The 16,794-nt window shown below is 40.4% G+C and overlaps 1 protein-coding gene across 2 annotated transcripts in view; it reads right to left on the bottom strand.

The window, feature by feature from the left end:
* The window catches only part of FDX1 (ferredoxin 1), a 35,882-nt gene extending 19,816 nt beyond the window's left edge, over nt 1-16,066 (bottom strand). Inside the window, exons 1-2 of one of the 2 annotated variants that reach the window (XM_082628970.1) lie at nt 15,683-16,066; nt 10,668-10,792 (exon numbers count right to left, since the gene is read on the bottom strand). In XM_082628970.1, coding sequence (XP_082485096.1) covers nt 10,668-10,792; nt 15,683-15,882 — 325 coding nt within the window. In that variant the 5' untranslated portion in view covers nt 15,883-16,066. Of the gene's footprint in view, nt 1-10,667; nt 10,793-15,020; nt 15,591-15,682 lie in introns of those variants that run through there. The other variant, XM_082628969.1, reaches the window with a different exon arrangement.
* Nucleotides 16,067-16,794: the final 728 nt, after the last annotated feature.

Here is a 16,794-nt window from a genome sequence, read left to right as displayed (position 1 = left end):
AATAGGCATCCAGATCTAGAAAGCACAGAGACTCCCATACAGGATAAATGCAAGGAGAAACATGCTGAGACACACAGTAATCAAACTGGCAAAAATTAAAGACAAAGAAAAATTATTGAAAGCAGCAAGGGAAAATGACAAATAACACACAAGGGAACTCCCATGAGGTTAACAGCTGCTTTCTCAGCAGAAACTCTACAAGCCAGAAGGGAGTGGCATGATATACCTAAAGTGATGAAAGGGAAGAACCTACTACTGAAATTAATCTACCTGGTAAGGATCTCATTCAGATTTGATGGAGAAATCAAAAGCTTTACAGACAAGCAAAAGCTAAGAGAATTCGGCACCACGAAACCAGCTCTACAACATATGCTAAGGGAACTTCTCTAAGTGGGAAACACAAGAGAAGAAAAGGACCTACAAAAACAAACCCAAAACAATTACGAAAATGGTAATAAGAACATACATATCACTAACTACCTTAAACGTGAATTGATTAAATGCTCCAACCAAAAGACACAGGCTCATTGAATGGATACAAAAACAAAACCCATATATATGCTGTCTACAAGAGACCCACTTCAGACTTAGGGACACATACAGACTGAAAGTGAGGGGATGGAAAAAGATATTCCATGCAAATGGAAATCAAAAGAAAGCTGGAGTAGCAATACTCATATCACATAAAATAGACTTTAAAATAAAGAACGTTACAAGAGACAAGGAAGGACACTTCCTTGATCAAGGGATCAATCCAAGAAGAAGCTATAACAATTATAAATATATATGCACCCAACATAGGAGCACCTCAATACATAAGGCAACTGCTAACAGCTATAAAAGAGGAAATTGACAGTAATGCAATAATAGTGGGGGACTTTAACACCTCACTTACACCAAAGGACAAATCATCCAAACAGAAAATTAATAAGGAAACACAAGCTTTAAATGATACAATAGACCAGAGAGATTTAATTGATATTTATAGTACGTTCCATCCAAAAACAGCAGATTACACTTTCTTCTCAAGTGCGCACGAAACATTCTCCAGGATAGATCACATCTTGGGTCACAAATCAAGCCTCAGTAAATTTAAGGAAATTGAAATCATAACAAGCACCTTTTAGGACCACAACGCTATGAGATTAGAAATGAATTAAAGGGAAAAAAATGTAAAAAACACAAACACATGGAAGCTAAAAAATACGTTACTACATAACCGAGAGATCACTGAAGAAATCAAAGAGGAAATGAAAAAAACACCTAGAGACAAATGACAATGAAAACATGACAATCCAAAACTTATGGGATGCAGCAAAAGCAGTTCTAAGAGGGAAGTTTATAGCAATAGAAGCCTACCTCAAGAAACAAGAAAAATCTCAAATAAACAATCTAACCTTACACCTAAAGGAACTAGAGAAAGAAGAACAAACAAAACCCAAAGTTAGCAGAAGAAATCATAAAGATCAGAGCAGAAATAAATGAAATAGAAACAAAGAAAACAATAGCAAAGATCAATAAAACTAAATGCTGATTCTTTGAGAAGATAAACAAAATTTGATAAACCATTAGCCAGACTCATCAAAAAAAGAGGGAGAGGATTCAAATCAATAAAATTAGAAATGAAAAAGGAGAAGTTACAACAGACACCGCAGAAATACAAAGCATCCTAAGAGACTACTACAAGCAACTCTATGCCAATAAAACGGACAAATTCTTATTAGAAAGGTATATCCTTCCATGACTGAACCAGGAAGAAATAGAAAATATGAACAGACCAATCACAAGGAATGAAATAGAAACTGTGATTAAAAATCTTCCAACAAACAAAAGCCCAGGGCCAGATGGCTTCACAGGTGAATTCTATCGAACATTTAGAGAAGAGCTAACACCCATCCTTCTAAACTCTTCCAAAAAACTGCAGAGGAAGGAACACTCCCAAACTCATCCTATGAGGCCACCATCCCCCTGATACCAAAACCAGGCAAAGATACTACAAAAAAAGAAAATTACAGACCAATATCACTGATGAATATAGATGCAAAAATCCTCAAAATAGTAGCAAACTGAATCCAACAACATATTAAAAGGATCATACACCATGATCAAGTGGGATTTATCCCAGGAATGAAAGGATTCTTCAGTAGACGCAAATCAATCAATGTGATACACACTAACAAACTGAAGAAGAAAAACCGTATGATCATCTCAATAGATGCAGAAAAAGCTTTAGAGAAAATTCAACACCCATTTATGATAAAAACTCTCCAGAATGTGGGCATAGAGGGAACCTACCTCAAAATAATAAAGGCCATATATGACAAACCCACAGCAAACATCATTCTCAGTGGTGAAAAACTGAAAGCATCTCCTCTAAGATCAGGAACAAGACAAGGATATCCACTCTCACCACTATTATTCAACACAGTTTTGGAAGTCCTAGCCATGGCAATCAGAGAAGAAAAAGAAATAAAAGGAATACAAATTGGAAAAGAAGAAGTAAAACTGTCACTGTTTGCAGATGACATGATACTATACATAGAGAATCCTAAAGATGCCACCAGAAAACTACTAGAGCTAATCAATGAATTTGGTAAAGTTGAAGGATACAAAATTAATGCACAGAAATCTCTTGCATTTCTATACACTAATGATGAAAAATCTGAAAGAGAAATTAAGGAGACACTCCCATTTACCATTGCAACAAAAAGAATAAAATACCTAGGAATAAACCTACCTAGGGAGACAAAAGACCTGTATGCAGAAAACTATAAGACACTGATGAAAGAAATTAAAGATGATACCAAACAGATGGAGAGATATACCATGTTCTTGGCTTGGAAGAATCAATACTGTGAAAATGACTCTACTACCCAAAGCAATCTACAGATTCAATGCAATCCCTATCAAATTACCAATGGCATTTTTTACAGAAGTAGAACAAAAACCCTTAAAATCTGTATGGAGAGACAAAAGACCCAAGCAGCCAAAGCAGTCTTGAGGGAAAAAAACGGAGCTGGAGGAATCAGACTCCCTGACTTCAGACTATACTACAAAGCTTCAGTAATCAAGACAATATGGTACTGGCACAAAAACAGAAATATAGATCAAAGGAACAGGATAGAAAGCCCAGAGATAAACCCACGCACCTATGGTCAACTAATGTATGACAAAGGAGGCAAGGATATACAATGGAGAAAAGACAGTCTCTTCAATAAGTGGTGCTGGGGGCTTCCCTGGTGGCGCAGTGGTTGAGAGTCCGCCTGCCGATGCAGGGGACACGGGTTCGTGCCCCGGTCCGGGAAGATCCCACATGCCGCGGAGTGGCTGGGCCCGTGAGCCATGGCCGCTGAGCCTGTGTGACCAGAGCCTGTGCTCCACAATGGGAGAGGCCACAACAGTGAGAGGCCCATGTATCGCAAAAAAAAAAAAAAAAAAAAAAAGTGGTGCTGGGAAAACTGTCCAGTTACATGTAAAAGAATGAAATTACAACACTCCCTAACACCATACACAAAAATAAACTCAAAATGGATTAGAGACCTAAATGTAACACGGGACACTATAAAACTCTTAGAGGAAAACATAGGAAGAACTCTCTTTGACATAAATCACAGCAAGATCTTTTTTGATCCACCTCCTAGAGTAATGGAAATTAAAACAAAAATAAACAAATGGGACCTAATGAAACTTAAAAGTTTTGCAAAGCAAAGGAAACTACAAACAAGATGAAAAGATAACCCTCAGAATGAGAGAAAATATTTGCAAACGTTTCAATGGACAAAGGATTAATCTCCAAAATATATAAACAGCTCAGGCAGCTCAACATTAAAAAAACAAACAACCCAATCAAAAAATGGGCAGAAGACCTAAACAGACATTTCTCCAAAGAAGACATACAGATGGCCAAGAAGCACATGAATAAGCTGCTCAACATCACTAATTATTAGAGAAATGCAAATCAAAACTACAATGAGGTATCACCTCACACCAGTTAGAATGGGCATCATCAGAAAATCTACAAACAACAAATGCTGGAGAGGGTGTGGAGAAAGGTAACCCTCTTGCACTGTTGGTGGGAATGTAAATTGATACAGCCACTATGGAGAATAGTATGGAGGTCCCTTAAAAAACTAAAAATAGAATTACCATATGACCCAGCAATCCCACTACTGGGCATATACACAGAGAAAACCATAATTCAAAAAGACACATGCACCCCAATGTTCACTGCAGCACTATTTACAATAGCCAGGTCATGGAAGCAACCTAAATGCCTATCGAGAGACGAATGGATAAAAAAGATGTGTTACATATATACAATGGAATATTACTCAGCCATAAAAAGGAAGGAAATTGGGTCATTTGTAGAGACGTGGATGAATCTAGAGACTGTCATACAGAGTGAAGTCAAAAAGAGAAAAATATCGTATATTAACGCATGTATGTGTAACCCAGAAAAATGGTACAGATGAACCGGTTTGCAGGGCAGAAATTGAGACACAGATGTAGAGAACAAACGTATGAACACCAAAGGGGGAAAGTGGCGGGGGTTGGGTGTGGTGGTGTGATGAATTGGGAGACTGGGATTGACATATATACACTATTATGTATAAAATGGATAACTAATAAGAATCTGCTGTATAAAAAGATAAATAAAATAAAATTCAAAAATTCAAGAAAAAAACTCTCTCCCCCCAAAAGAAAAATAAAAACTATAGGAAGTTCTGATTTTTTTAATGTACTTCTTAAATTTGTTATAATGAACAATGAGCCTGTAGTAATAACTACGTTAACAAAAATAGCTAACATCTATTTAGCCTTGCTTAGATAAACTCACTGGATCTTTACAGCAACCTTACGAGGTAGATACTAACATTATTCCCATTTTACCCTTAAGGAGACAAGGTATGAAGGGGTTAGAGACCTAACCCAAGATCACAAAGCTGGCAAAGTGACAGAGCTGGGGAACATATCCAGGCAGGAAGACTCCATTCTCAATCATTCTAACCAATGGCTTCCAAAAAGAATGTTTTAATTTTGAGTTCTATTTTACATCACAACCTAGTATACATATACTTTGTAAAATAACTAAACAAGCATTTCATGGAATAATACAAAAGACAGTGTGTTTTTACATGTTCTTTTTAATTACTTTAAATTCTAGTTGAAAGCTATTAAGTTGATTATATGACCCACAAATGGTTGCAACCTGCAGTTTGAAAAACAGTGTACTACAATATATACCTTTTAAAAATTAAAGAAAAATACTTTTTAAAAATTTTAGGGCTTCTCTGGTGGCGCAGTCGTTGAGAATCTGCCTGCTAATGCAGGGAACACGGGTTCGAGCCCTGGTCTGAGAGGATCCCACATGCTGTGGAACAACTAGGCCCGTGAGCCACAACTACTGAGCCTGCACGTCTGGAGCCTGTGCTCCGCAGCAAGAGAGGCTAAAATAGTGAGACACCCATGCACCGTGATGAAGAGTGGCCCCCGCTTGCCACAACTAGAGGAAGCCCTCGCACAGAAACGAAGACCCAACACAGCAAAAATAAATTAAGTAATTAATAAACTCCTACCCCCAACATCTAAAAAAAAAAAAAATTTTAAAGATACTTTCAAGTATTAAGGTCAAAGTACTTACACTTTTATTTCAAAGCAATGGAAAGCAACTTATGAAAATTATCTACTATAAATAAAGTAATGTAAAATACTTTATGTAGCTACTGAACGTAGCTTCATGTAAAATAGAAGTTAAAAGCCTTTCAAATAAATGTTTAAAATTAATTTTCTTTTTTTTTTTTTGGCACATTTAAAGAGCCTTTCCTAATGGCTGAAAATGAGCAATACCTCATCTGAAAAATGGCAAACAGTTTGAGCAAACAATTTATAAAACAAAGTTTACTAAGTAATTCCATCCCCAGGAATTCAATGCAAGAAAATCATAGAACATAAACACAGAAAGGTATTTCTGGGGACGTTCACCTTAAGGTTATTTACAATAGTTGAAAACTGGAAGCCACCTAAATGTCCAAAGAAAGAGATGGATTAAATACACCATGGCACTTAAAGTCTCCCCTCTGCCTCCCTCCTATCAACAGGTAATCACTGATATTTGTTTTTAAGACTCCTTTCAGAGATTTTTTTTCTTTTTTAAACACAGCCATATAGTATCCCCTTGTAGGACTATATATATCAGTCCTCTATTGATGGGCATTTGCTTCTTTCAAATCTTTCGCTGTTACAAACATCTTTGCAGTAAACAGCCTAGTATACATGTCCTTTCCTAAAGCTGAGATGGAATCTGTGGAGAAATTTATAGAAAGAGATTTACTGGTTCACAGCCTCCACATTAGCCTTCCCAGAGCACAAGAGATCAGCTTTCTCAAGGGCAGGAACAAAGTTCACTATTTCTTTTACATACCCTTATACAGAGTGGAAACAGGGTCCACACACACAGATGTGCAAAGGCCCAAGAATATCTCCATACTTTCCTTAAGCTCTCTGAACTTTTATAACAGCTGATTTAACATCTTTGTCTAGTAAGTCTAATACCTGGGTCTCCTTGGGGACAGTCTCTATTGACTGTTTTTTTGTTGTTGTTTTTTTTTTTTTTTTTTTTTTTTTTGCTGTACGCGGGCCTCTCACTGTTGTGGCCTCTCCCGTTGCGGAGCACAGGCTCCAGACGCACAGGCTCAGCGGCCATGGCTCACGGGCCCAGCCGCTCCGCGGCATATGGGATCCTCCCAGACCGGGGCACGAACCCGTATCCCCTACATCGGCAGGCGGACTCTCAACCACTGCGCCACCAGGGAGGCCCTGTTGTTTTGTTTTTTTTTTTGTCTGAGTATGGACCATACTTTCCTGTTTCTTTGGGTGTCTTGAATTTTTTTATTGCCAAGTGGACATGCTAAGTAATATAATATGGTAACTCTGGAAGTCAGATCACCACTGTCTCCCCTGGGTTTGTTGTTGTGGCTGGCTTTTTGGTTTTTGTTGTTGCTATTTGTTTCTCCAGTGACTTTCCCAGACTAACTCTGAGGTCTGTATTCCCTGTAGCATGTGGCCACCAATGTCTCCACTCAGTGAGCTTAGTGGTCAGCTACATGACTGGATGGAGGTTTCCTTCAGTTTTCTGAACCAATATGGCTTCTACCCTTTGCTGAGGAGCTCTGTGCGTGATTAGGCGCACCTTTAGTGTTCAAGCAGTCTACATGTCTGTCTTGGCCTTCACCTGCATGGGACCTCAAAGTCAGCCAGAGATGAGAGACTGGGGCCCTGTCGGGTCTTTCCTGGGCACAAACACAGTCCTGCATTTGTGCGTGGCCTTCTAGATCCCTGAAGCATTTCAAAGCCCACTACAGACATCTCGCTCCCCAGATCTTCCTTTTAGATTTTTGGCCAGGCTCTTTGCTCCAAGTGGCATCACAGCCTCAGGCAGCACAGTGTTCAACAACTGCAGGTAATTATTTTAGACGGAAGTCCTAGGGACAGAGACTCCCCACAGAGCAATCTCTGAGGCAGGTCAAATAACAACTCCCTGGAACGGAGCTTTTCTGAGAAGCTGCAAGACAAGTGACAACGTTCTGGAGATGGGATCTTCTGAGGAACTCAAACCAGTTTGCCCCTCCAGTGGCCACAAGGCTGCTGGTTTTTAAAGCTACTGTTGAACTGGGGAAAGGAGAAGGCGAATAGGGCAAGTTAAAATGCCACAAATCCTACTGTTCTTACCAACGTAGCCACTATGCTAAGCACTTCACTTCCAATACCCTATTTAATCTTTAACGACCCTATGAGGTTAGAACTATTACAATCCTATCTTACAGAAGAGGAAACTGAGGCATACCAACATAAAGTAGCTTGCTCCAGGTCTCATGGCTAGTAAGTGACAATGTTGGTTTATGAACCACAATTTGTCTGATTCCAGAGTCTATTCTCAATTACTGTGCAATGTACTACTTTTCATTTGTGAGAGAATAATTCAGAGAAACTCAGCTTAGTCAAAAGTGTTGATGAAGGGCTTCCCTGGTGGCGCAGTGGTTGAGAATCTGCCTGCTAATGCAGGGGACACGGGTTCGAGCCCTGGGCTGGGAGGATCCCACATGCCGCGGAGCAGCTAGGCCCGTGAGCCACAACTACTGAGCCTGCGTGTATGGAGCCTGTGCTCCGCAACGAGAGGCCGCGATAGTGAGAGGCCCGCGCACTGCGATGAAGAGTGGCCCCCGCTTGCCACAGCTAGAGAAAGCCCTCGCACAGAAACGAAGACCCAACACAGCAAAAATAAATAAATTAATAAACTCCTACCCCCAACATCTTCTTTAAAAAAAAAAAAAAAGTGTTGATGAACATGAACTCATGAGGGAGATCAATTATATATAAATTTTATAGAATATATATATAAATTATCAATGGGTTTTTTTCCATAAATTAGTTGCTCTTAACCATGGTATGGATCTGAACCATGTGGAGCTTTTTAAAAGGATACCTGCACAACTTCCCTTTCTCCCTTACCATCAAGGATGTAACATTTTTTAAAGTTCTGCAGAATTCTGAAACTCAGTCCTAGCCAAGAACCACTGAATTAGAGTAAAAAATTCCTTAAAACTAGAATTACATCAACTATTTCATCACCTAATTTCTGTAACAAGTATTCACAAAGGAAAGATGCTTCTTAGAGAAAAAGGCATAAAGGAAAAAGCAGAGGTTTAGGAGTTAGAGAGACTTAGGTTTGAACCTTAGCCTTCTCACTTGCTACCTGTATGACCCAGGGAACATTAATTTCTCTGAACTTTAGTTTCTTCATCTATAAAGTGGAAGTTAAAAAAAAATCTACCTCTTAGAGTTGTTACAATAATAGATAACATATGCTGGGATGTAGTATGCACTCAAATGGTAGTTGTTACAGTTATCCCTGAAACTGACATTAGATTCAGAAATTCAGCAAATATTATTGACTGCCAACTCTGGTTACCTGAGTGATAACAGTCTTCCAAAAGCACAAACTCTAATAAAGGAAAGGGATATTCCCTCTAAAAAGGAAAACTGAGATGAACATTAACATAGAGAAGTATATTTAATATATCATGGGAAAATGGAGGAGGAGAAATAATTCTGATCTGAACAGTGTTCTTAAAAGTGCAATGTGAACAGTGCCTTGAAAGAAGAATAATCAGATATGCTCCTTGGACCCGACTGCAGACCAATGGTTCTCAAACTTTAACATGCAACTAAATCACATGGAGGGCTTGTTAAAACACACATTTCTGGGCCACACCCCAGACTTTCTGAATCAGTAGATCTGGAGTGGGGCCTGAGAATGTGCATTTCCCAAGTGACACTGATGGAACCCTCTTAAAAAACCACCGTTCTAGATAGCGAGGATGCTCGAGCAAAACTGACAAGTGATATACAGGGTATCCCTGAGCTCTAAGATGGCAGCTTCCAGGACATGGGCTTTGTGTGAGTGGTTAAGGAATATGGTCAAAAGCCTAGAAATGAAAACTTTCTAAACAAAACACTTCCTTCTCTAGTAAGAGGTAGACTAATTACTCTTTCTAGGAAGGTGAGTTGACGTTCAAGACTACGTATGGTGATGAATGCTAACTAGACTTACTGTTCAGGTGATCACTTCTCAGTGTATACAAATATCAAACCATTATGTTGTATACCTGGAACTAACATGTCAATTATATCTCAAAAAAAAAATAAAATAAAATATGAAAGTAGTAAGTAAAATAAAACTCACTTAAAATAAAAAGAATGCATAAGTTCAATGTAATTAAGAAAACACCAGTCTGGGAATTCCCTGGCAGTCCAGTGGTTAGGACTCGATGCTTTCACTGCCAAAGGCCCAGGTTCAATCCCTGTCGGGAACTAAGATCCCATAAGCCACATGGCACAGACATACATAAATAAATAAATAAAATAATTTTAAAAAATTTAAATTAAAAGAAAAAGAAAACACCCATCAAACCCAAATTGAGGAACATTTTACAAAATACTTACCAGTACTTTTCAAAAGTATCAAGGTCATGAAAAATAAGACTGAGGAAATGTCAGACTGAAGGAGACTAAGGAGATACGATAACTAAATGCAATGTGGGATCCTGGATTGAATCCCAAAACAGAGACATCAGTGGAAAAGCTAGCAAAATTCTATAAATCTGTAGCTTTTTAGTTATTGAACCAATGTTAATTTCTGTGTTTTGATTATGGTATTATGGTTATATAAATTGTTAACAGTAGGGGAAGCTGAGTGAAGATTATACAGAAACTCTGTACTATTTTTGCAACTTTTCTATAAGTCTAAGATTATTTCAAAATAAAAAGCTTAAAAAAAGACTAACTTAAAATGATTTAACTACCCACGGGATATGACATTTATTATCTCAACCTGGTATCTTTCAATTCCACTTCCTACTCCCAGCTTTGCATTGCACACATAATCAATAAGGTAATGAAGCAACAGACTTTGGGGCATATAGCTAATTAAATGTTCAAAGAAGAGAAACACGGTGTCACTTATTCTTTATAGGTGAGAATATAATACTAATACATCCTGAATTTTAATATTTCACTTAGCATACTCTAGTTAAAATTCTTCGAAAAAACAAAGCTGAAACCTATTCAATAGTTTCACTTATAAATTTTAAAGAATGTTCCATACTCACCAAAACCATCAATATCAAGATTATTTTCAACCACAACATCTAGTAGAGTGTCACCAACTTTTCCTTTGCTTGTTAATGTTTCACCGTCACGGTTTATAAAGTGGACTGTTATTTTATCTTCTGAGCTGGAAAAGGAAGCAGTCCTTTATTATTTTTAGTAATTTCAAAAAATACTTAAAAAAAATTGTTCTAAGAACCTGTAACGCCAAAAAAATAGGTTGTGTGTGTGTCTGTGTGCGTGCAAATATCCTCCTTTACAGTATTTTCTTTTCTTTCCCAAGTTTATTTGGGAAGGAGACACCACAAATCACAGGCATTATCTATCTACCCACCTACCAGGAGGGAAGCTCTGCCACCTTAAATAGCAAGTACGTCACTATCAAAGCCACCTGTAGTATGTGTCTCCCCAGTGGTCACTGTCCGGTCACAGTTACATGAAATGCTTAGCAATCATTATCACTCGTGAAGTTTGCTTTGCTCTCAGATAGCTCTCTGAAAAACAATGTCTCTATGAATGTGTCCCTAAAAGACTAGCTGACAGTTGTGGAGAGCTTTAAAAACAAATCATTCTGCTATTGATAAGGCAATTGTTATGCAAGTGTCTGATAAGTACAGTCACTGAGAGCCAGCAGTTTGATAGTTTTCTGAGTATTTGAACATCTCATTTTGGTCCATATAGTGTACTCGAAACACAAAGGGACTAGAAAAAAGGTTTTCTTTGCTTGAATATGTGGGAAAATAAATATAATACCTCCTTACATGTTTCATTACTATAGGATCTATCAGCTAGTTATCAGTTAGCTAACTAACTTAAATTTCTTACCCTTCTCACAAACATCAGTCCAAACTTTGGGAAAAGAAATCATATTATTATTGGGCTTCCCTGGTGGCGCAGTGGTTGCGAGTCCGCCTGCCGATGCAGGGGACACAGGTTCGTGCCCCGGTCCGGGAAGATCCCACATGCCGCGGAGCAGCTGGGCCCGTGAGCCATGGCCGCTGAGCCTGCGCGTCCGGAGCCTGTGCTCCGCAACGGGAGAGGCCACAACAGTGAGAGGCCCGCGTAGAGCAAAAAAACAAAAAAAAAGAAATCACATTATCAACTAGATACTTATCCTCCGCTACTGGTCATTTAAATTTTTACCTCACAATTTGAAAAGATGTACTTCAGATTAAACGAATTAGTTTTAATTTTCACTACTGCCAATAGATGGTAATAGTCCATCAAAGAAAACGTTTAGTGTAAATAAAACCTAGAATTACATAATTTCAGAGCTATAAATATCTTGCAAATTACCAAGTCCATCATCTCATTTCCCAAACAAGGCAGCTGAGGCCTTATCAGATAATTCGTCCTTAATAACTCAATGCTGAAAAATGAGGATCCTAGTAATTAAAAATTTTGATCAGAAGTGTGTGTGTGTGTGTGTGTGTGTGTGTGTGTGAGTGAGAGAGAGAGAAAGAGAGAGAGAATGTCCCTTAAATGGGCATGTGCTCTCCGACTTCTTTTCGTAGCAAAAAATTCTTTAAAGCAAGTATTCCCAAACATTCGTGATTTTCAACTAGGCAACTGCTATTTTTTCGAAGAAAAATGACTAGGAATGAAGATACTCTGGAGGCAGGGAGACCACACTGGAGGTTATTGAAAGGGCATAAACAAAGCAAGGACGTAGGAGACACTGATTTGAGAAATATTCAGGAGGCAGAATTAAAAGGTTTTGGAGAGGGAAGAAATAATGTTGAAATTTCTAGCTCGGACAATGAGGGAGTACAGTTTAACTTAAGGTTAACTTAGGAGGAGAAGGAGCTTTGGGGAAGATTGGAAATGAGTTCAACTTTAGACCTGTTTGATGTAATAATAAACAGATGCAAATGTCCAGAAGCCTGATGGAAATATGGGTCTGAGCCCTGCAGAAGCCTAGAGACTTGACATCAAAAAATGCCTGGTAGCCTAAGGTACAAGAAGTGCAGCAGAAAGAATTCAATCATTTATACACACTACTGAAGGCCGCAGGTTTGGGCACTGCTGCTCTTATGCAGCACACTAGAGATGAGCTACAGCCAAGGAATTGCAACTCTGACATCAGACTCCTCTTCTGTAAAATCAGGGTAACATTTATCTCATAGTTTTGACAACATATGCAAAATTCCTAACATACTGTAGAGCTCAACAAACACTGGTTGATAACTTTTACTTAAAGCCCCGTTCCTTTTGTTGTTAAGGAGCCTGAACTGCTGCTACATATTGAAAAAGGTGTACAGCCCCAGAAAAAAACTGCAGAGTAAGAGTAATAACAGGTTTATCAAAGAACAGGAGAGGAAGCAGAAAAGAGAGAGAAAAAGTAATTTTGCAGCTGAGAAAGTATGGAATATAAGATGTAAGAGTCAGAAGACATAGATTCTAGCCCTGGTTCTGACATACGTATACTCATTAGGTGACCATGGGTAAAATGGCAATAACAGTGACTTCACCAAGCTGCTGAGAGAATTAAAGGAGAGAAAGTTTGTGGAAATATTTTGTTCCTTAAAGCATTATACACAGGCACTTTATACAGGTAACTTTATCCATTCACTATTAACAAGTGGTATTTGTGGGTTTTGTACAGTTTTCTTCCCCAATTCTAAGAACTAGCAAAAAGCTTCCAGCTGTTCCCAAAAAGGATAAGATTTCATGCACTGGGAAATAATTAGGATCCTTCTAAATCCTCTATCATCATCAGTGAGTTAGCCAGCACCACAAACAACTATTTTCTTCACTTGTTTACCCTTTATGCACCGCCATTTATTCTGCTCAACCACAGCAGATATTTTGACAAAGCTCTCCAGGCGCTGCCGTGGTAAAGCTCTTAACAGACTTCTAATAGGGAGAGGAGTTATAGCTGTTGATGCCCACCCTTTCACTATGTGGGGTAGCCTGGGGTAGTTGGTCCAAGAAAAGGGCCCCGTCTAGGGCTCCCCACTTCCATAGCCACCTTAACTCTTCCAAATGACCCTATGGGCTAAAGAATTATCAACTCTAATGGTGCTCAAAAAACAAACAAAAACTATGTGAGTTCTAGTCCTAGTTTTGCATGCTACTTAATATAAATTTTTATTCTCGTTTATCTACCTCATTTATCTCAGAGGATTTTCTTAAGAGTCAAGGGAAATAATACACGTGAAAGCCCTTTGCAACCTAAATCACTACAAAATATAAAGTACTATATCAGGGTATTTTGCAGTAAAAAGAGTTTTTCGACTCTCAATTACTGAAAGCTTATCTAAATGTTAAACTTCAAAGTCAGAACTACAGCTTCTAGACCGTTCTGTCCAAACTTTGTGCAATAACAGAGATGTTCTATAGCTGTGATGTCCCAGATAGTAGCTACTAGCCACATGTGTTTATCCAGTACTTGAAATGTGGCCAGTGGAACTGGGAAAATGATTCTTTAATTTTATTTAACTTTAATTATCTTAAACTTAAATGACTACATGTGGTTAGTAGTGACCATATTGGATAGCATAAGTCTTAGATAATAAGAGTCAGAAAACCTTATTGTAACCTAGTTGTAGCTCCAAAGTCTGTGATAGGAAGCACAGGCCACCAATGGAAACCGTGCCAATGAGGGGGAAAGCAGGTTTATAAGGGAACAGACAGATGTGCTTCCCTTTAAGACAACTTGATGTACCAATTCAAACAGTAAGTTTGGGGGATATAATTCCCATTTACAAAAGCAATCGTTCCTTTAAATACTAGTTACACAAATATGTTCAACATATGTCTCAATTTATACACAAATTTTCAAGAAAGCATACAATGCAGAAAACAAGGCATCCAGGCAGATGAAGGTCAAAGACAGGAAAAGTGTAACGGAAACAGGGACAAATACCCCCTGCGTGCCTTCCCCATTATCTCCCTGGCAGTTCATGCAACAACAATATATTGAGCACCCACTATATTATGGGATTACAGGGGAAAAGATGAGTAACTCCTCCACCCTATTCTCAGGAACCTCATGAAGAAGAAACTAGAGAGGAATACAAATCCAACCCCTTCTCCCTGCAGCTCCTTCTTGCTGCTACACAACAGCAGGGAGTCAAAGAGCTGTTCCGAGACCTGCATTAAATAAGGCGCCAACACAGTGCTAGACTCTGAAATTATGAGGAAATTTTCTATTATATCTAAGGGGATTCTGTCTTTGAGAAACGAATCTGCCCAAGAATATAAGACTGCAACATATTTGGGGCAAATTTTCTCTCACCTCTTTCGGTACTTAATACAAAACACAACGCTGTGTGCCTAGGAGGCAGCTGATGCTAACAGGTGGGATCTACTGAGTCCTCGCTACGGGCCAGACACAAGACTCCCTACATTACCTGTATGCTCTCATTTGTCCATCAAATAATCCTGTGAGGCCGACACGATTGTTATCCTCCACTGACGTTAGACAAACTGGACAATAAGTGTCAAAGCCCAGTTTAAAACCCTGCCTTGCCAGTCCAACGCAGGGGCTTTTACCCCGACAGCAACCAGAAGAGAGCAAACAGGAAGCTCGGGGACAGAGTGGGTGGATCCTAAATGGACACGGACTTGGAGACAGATCGTCCTGACCTAGCAGGAGGAAGGCACGATAAGAAACTGCAGGCCAGGACACGAACGGGGCGCATCTTACGAAGGTCACCGCGGTTTCGAGCATAACAAAGGTTAGATCCTCGCCAAACCGCACGGAAAACCAGCGGCAGCAAAGTGCCTGGTTTTCCTGAGGGCACTGGGACAAGGAGATCGGGGGTCCCGGGCCCCCATTCCCCGCCAGGCGTCAGTGGATCTGAAAGGCAACTTGGCAGCGGTAAGGAAAGGAGGCCGCGACCACACCGAGCGACCAACCGGGGACACGGAGAAGGCGGAGCAAGAGGCGGGCGGGGCCGGTCGTGTGGCCCGCACGCCGTCGCCGGGCGAAGCCGACGGAACCGGAAAGCGGGCGGAAGAAGTGCGGCCGTTCTGCCAGTGACCGAACGCCCACGCGCCCCCCGCGCCTCACCTGCTCCGCGCGCGCGCCGACACGCTCAGCGTCCGCGTCGCCGCAGGTGCGCCGCCGCCCAGGCCCGGCCTGGCGCTCCCGCCCTGCCCCCGGCTCCCCCGGAGGCCGCCGGCTCCCGCGCGGGGTCCGGCGAGGAGCAGCCACCGGCCGGCAGTGTCGCCGAGGGCGGCGGAGGCAACACGCAGGAGACGAGCGGCCATAGCCGGTCGGATAACTACGGGAGGCGACGCAGGCCGCACGGCAGCGGCCACGAGAGGGAGGCTCCAACACTGGGGGCGGGCTGACGCTGCGCCTGCCTGACGCCCGAGGTCCCGGCGAGGGCCTACTCAGTGCACCACCAAGGGGCGCCGTGCCTTCCGGATGACTTATAAATCACGAGGGCCGCGAGAACGGCCCCGCCTCCCGGGCGTGGTTATAGAGGCGGGGCTACGCGCCCTGTTGTTCTACCTACTGACCAGGTTTTGTATTGATCTTGCTGCTTTGTTAGCGTCTGGAGTTGCCAAGCAGGAGCAATAAAATTTAAGATAGCTGAACGTCTGACGGAAAGATACAGTAAAACAATCCCCAGTTAACTAAACCACTTTCTTTTGTCCTGCGTTTCCCTCCTCCTCCTGACCATTAAGAAAAAAAAAATGGGAGGTTGTCATCTTGGAGTTCAAAAACTATGATAAAAGGGAATTATAGCCATTGTCAACAAGGACAGTGGGAAATTTCAGAAAGCCAATAGGCAGACACCCAGGAGAATAACTATGACTATAAAGTTATAAATGATCACGGTAATAAATAAACGAGGATACCGAAGAAGGCAGGTAATGATCCTAGGCTTTGAATGGCAAATAGATGCTCGTTGAGCACCTGAAATCCATGAGCCTGAACAGGAAACTGGTGAACTGAGATTTTTTTAAAGAATTTTTAAAAACCAGGAAGATGAATTTTAAAATACACTTTATCACGGTTAATAGGTTGTGGTGGGAAAAGCATGAGCTTTGAGGTCAGAAATAACGATGTTCAAATCCAAGGTCTACCACTTTTGAGCTCTGAGACCTTGGATAAATTATTCTTTTAGAGGGTCAGAATCTCCATAACAGTTTTACGTGGATAAGATGTTCCAT

Source organism: Mesoplodon mirus, assembly GCF_964341445.2.
Source record: "Mesoplodon mirus genome assembly, chromosome: 7".
In the NCBI taxonomy this organism is placed as follows: Eukaryota; Metazoa; Chordata; class Mammalia; order Artiodactyla; family Ziphiidae; genus Mesoplodon; species Mesoplodon mirus.
The sequence above is the reverse complement of the archived record's forward strand: the minus strand, read 5'-3'. Positions and strand labels throughout refer to the sequence as shown.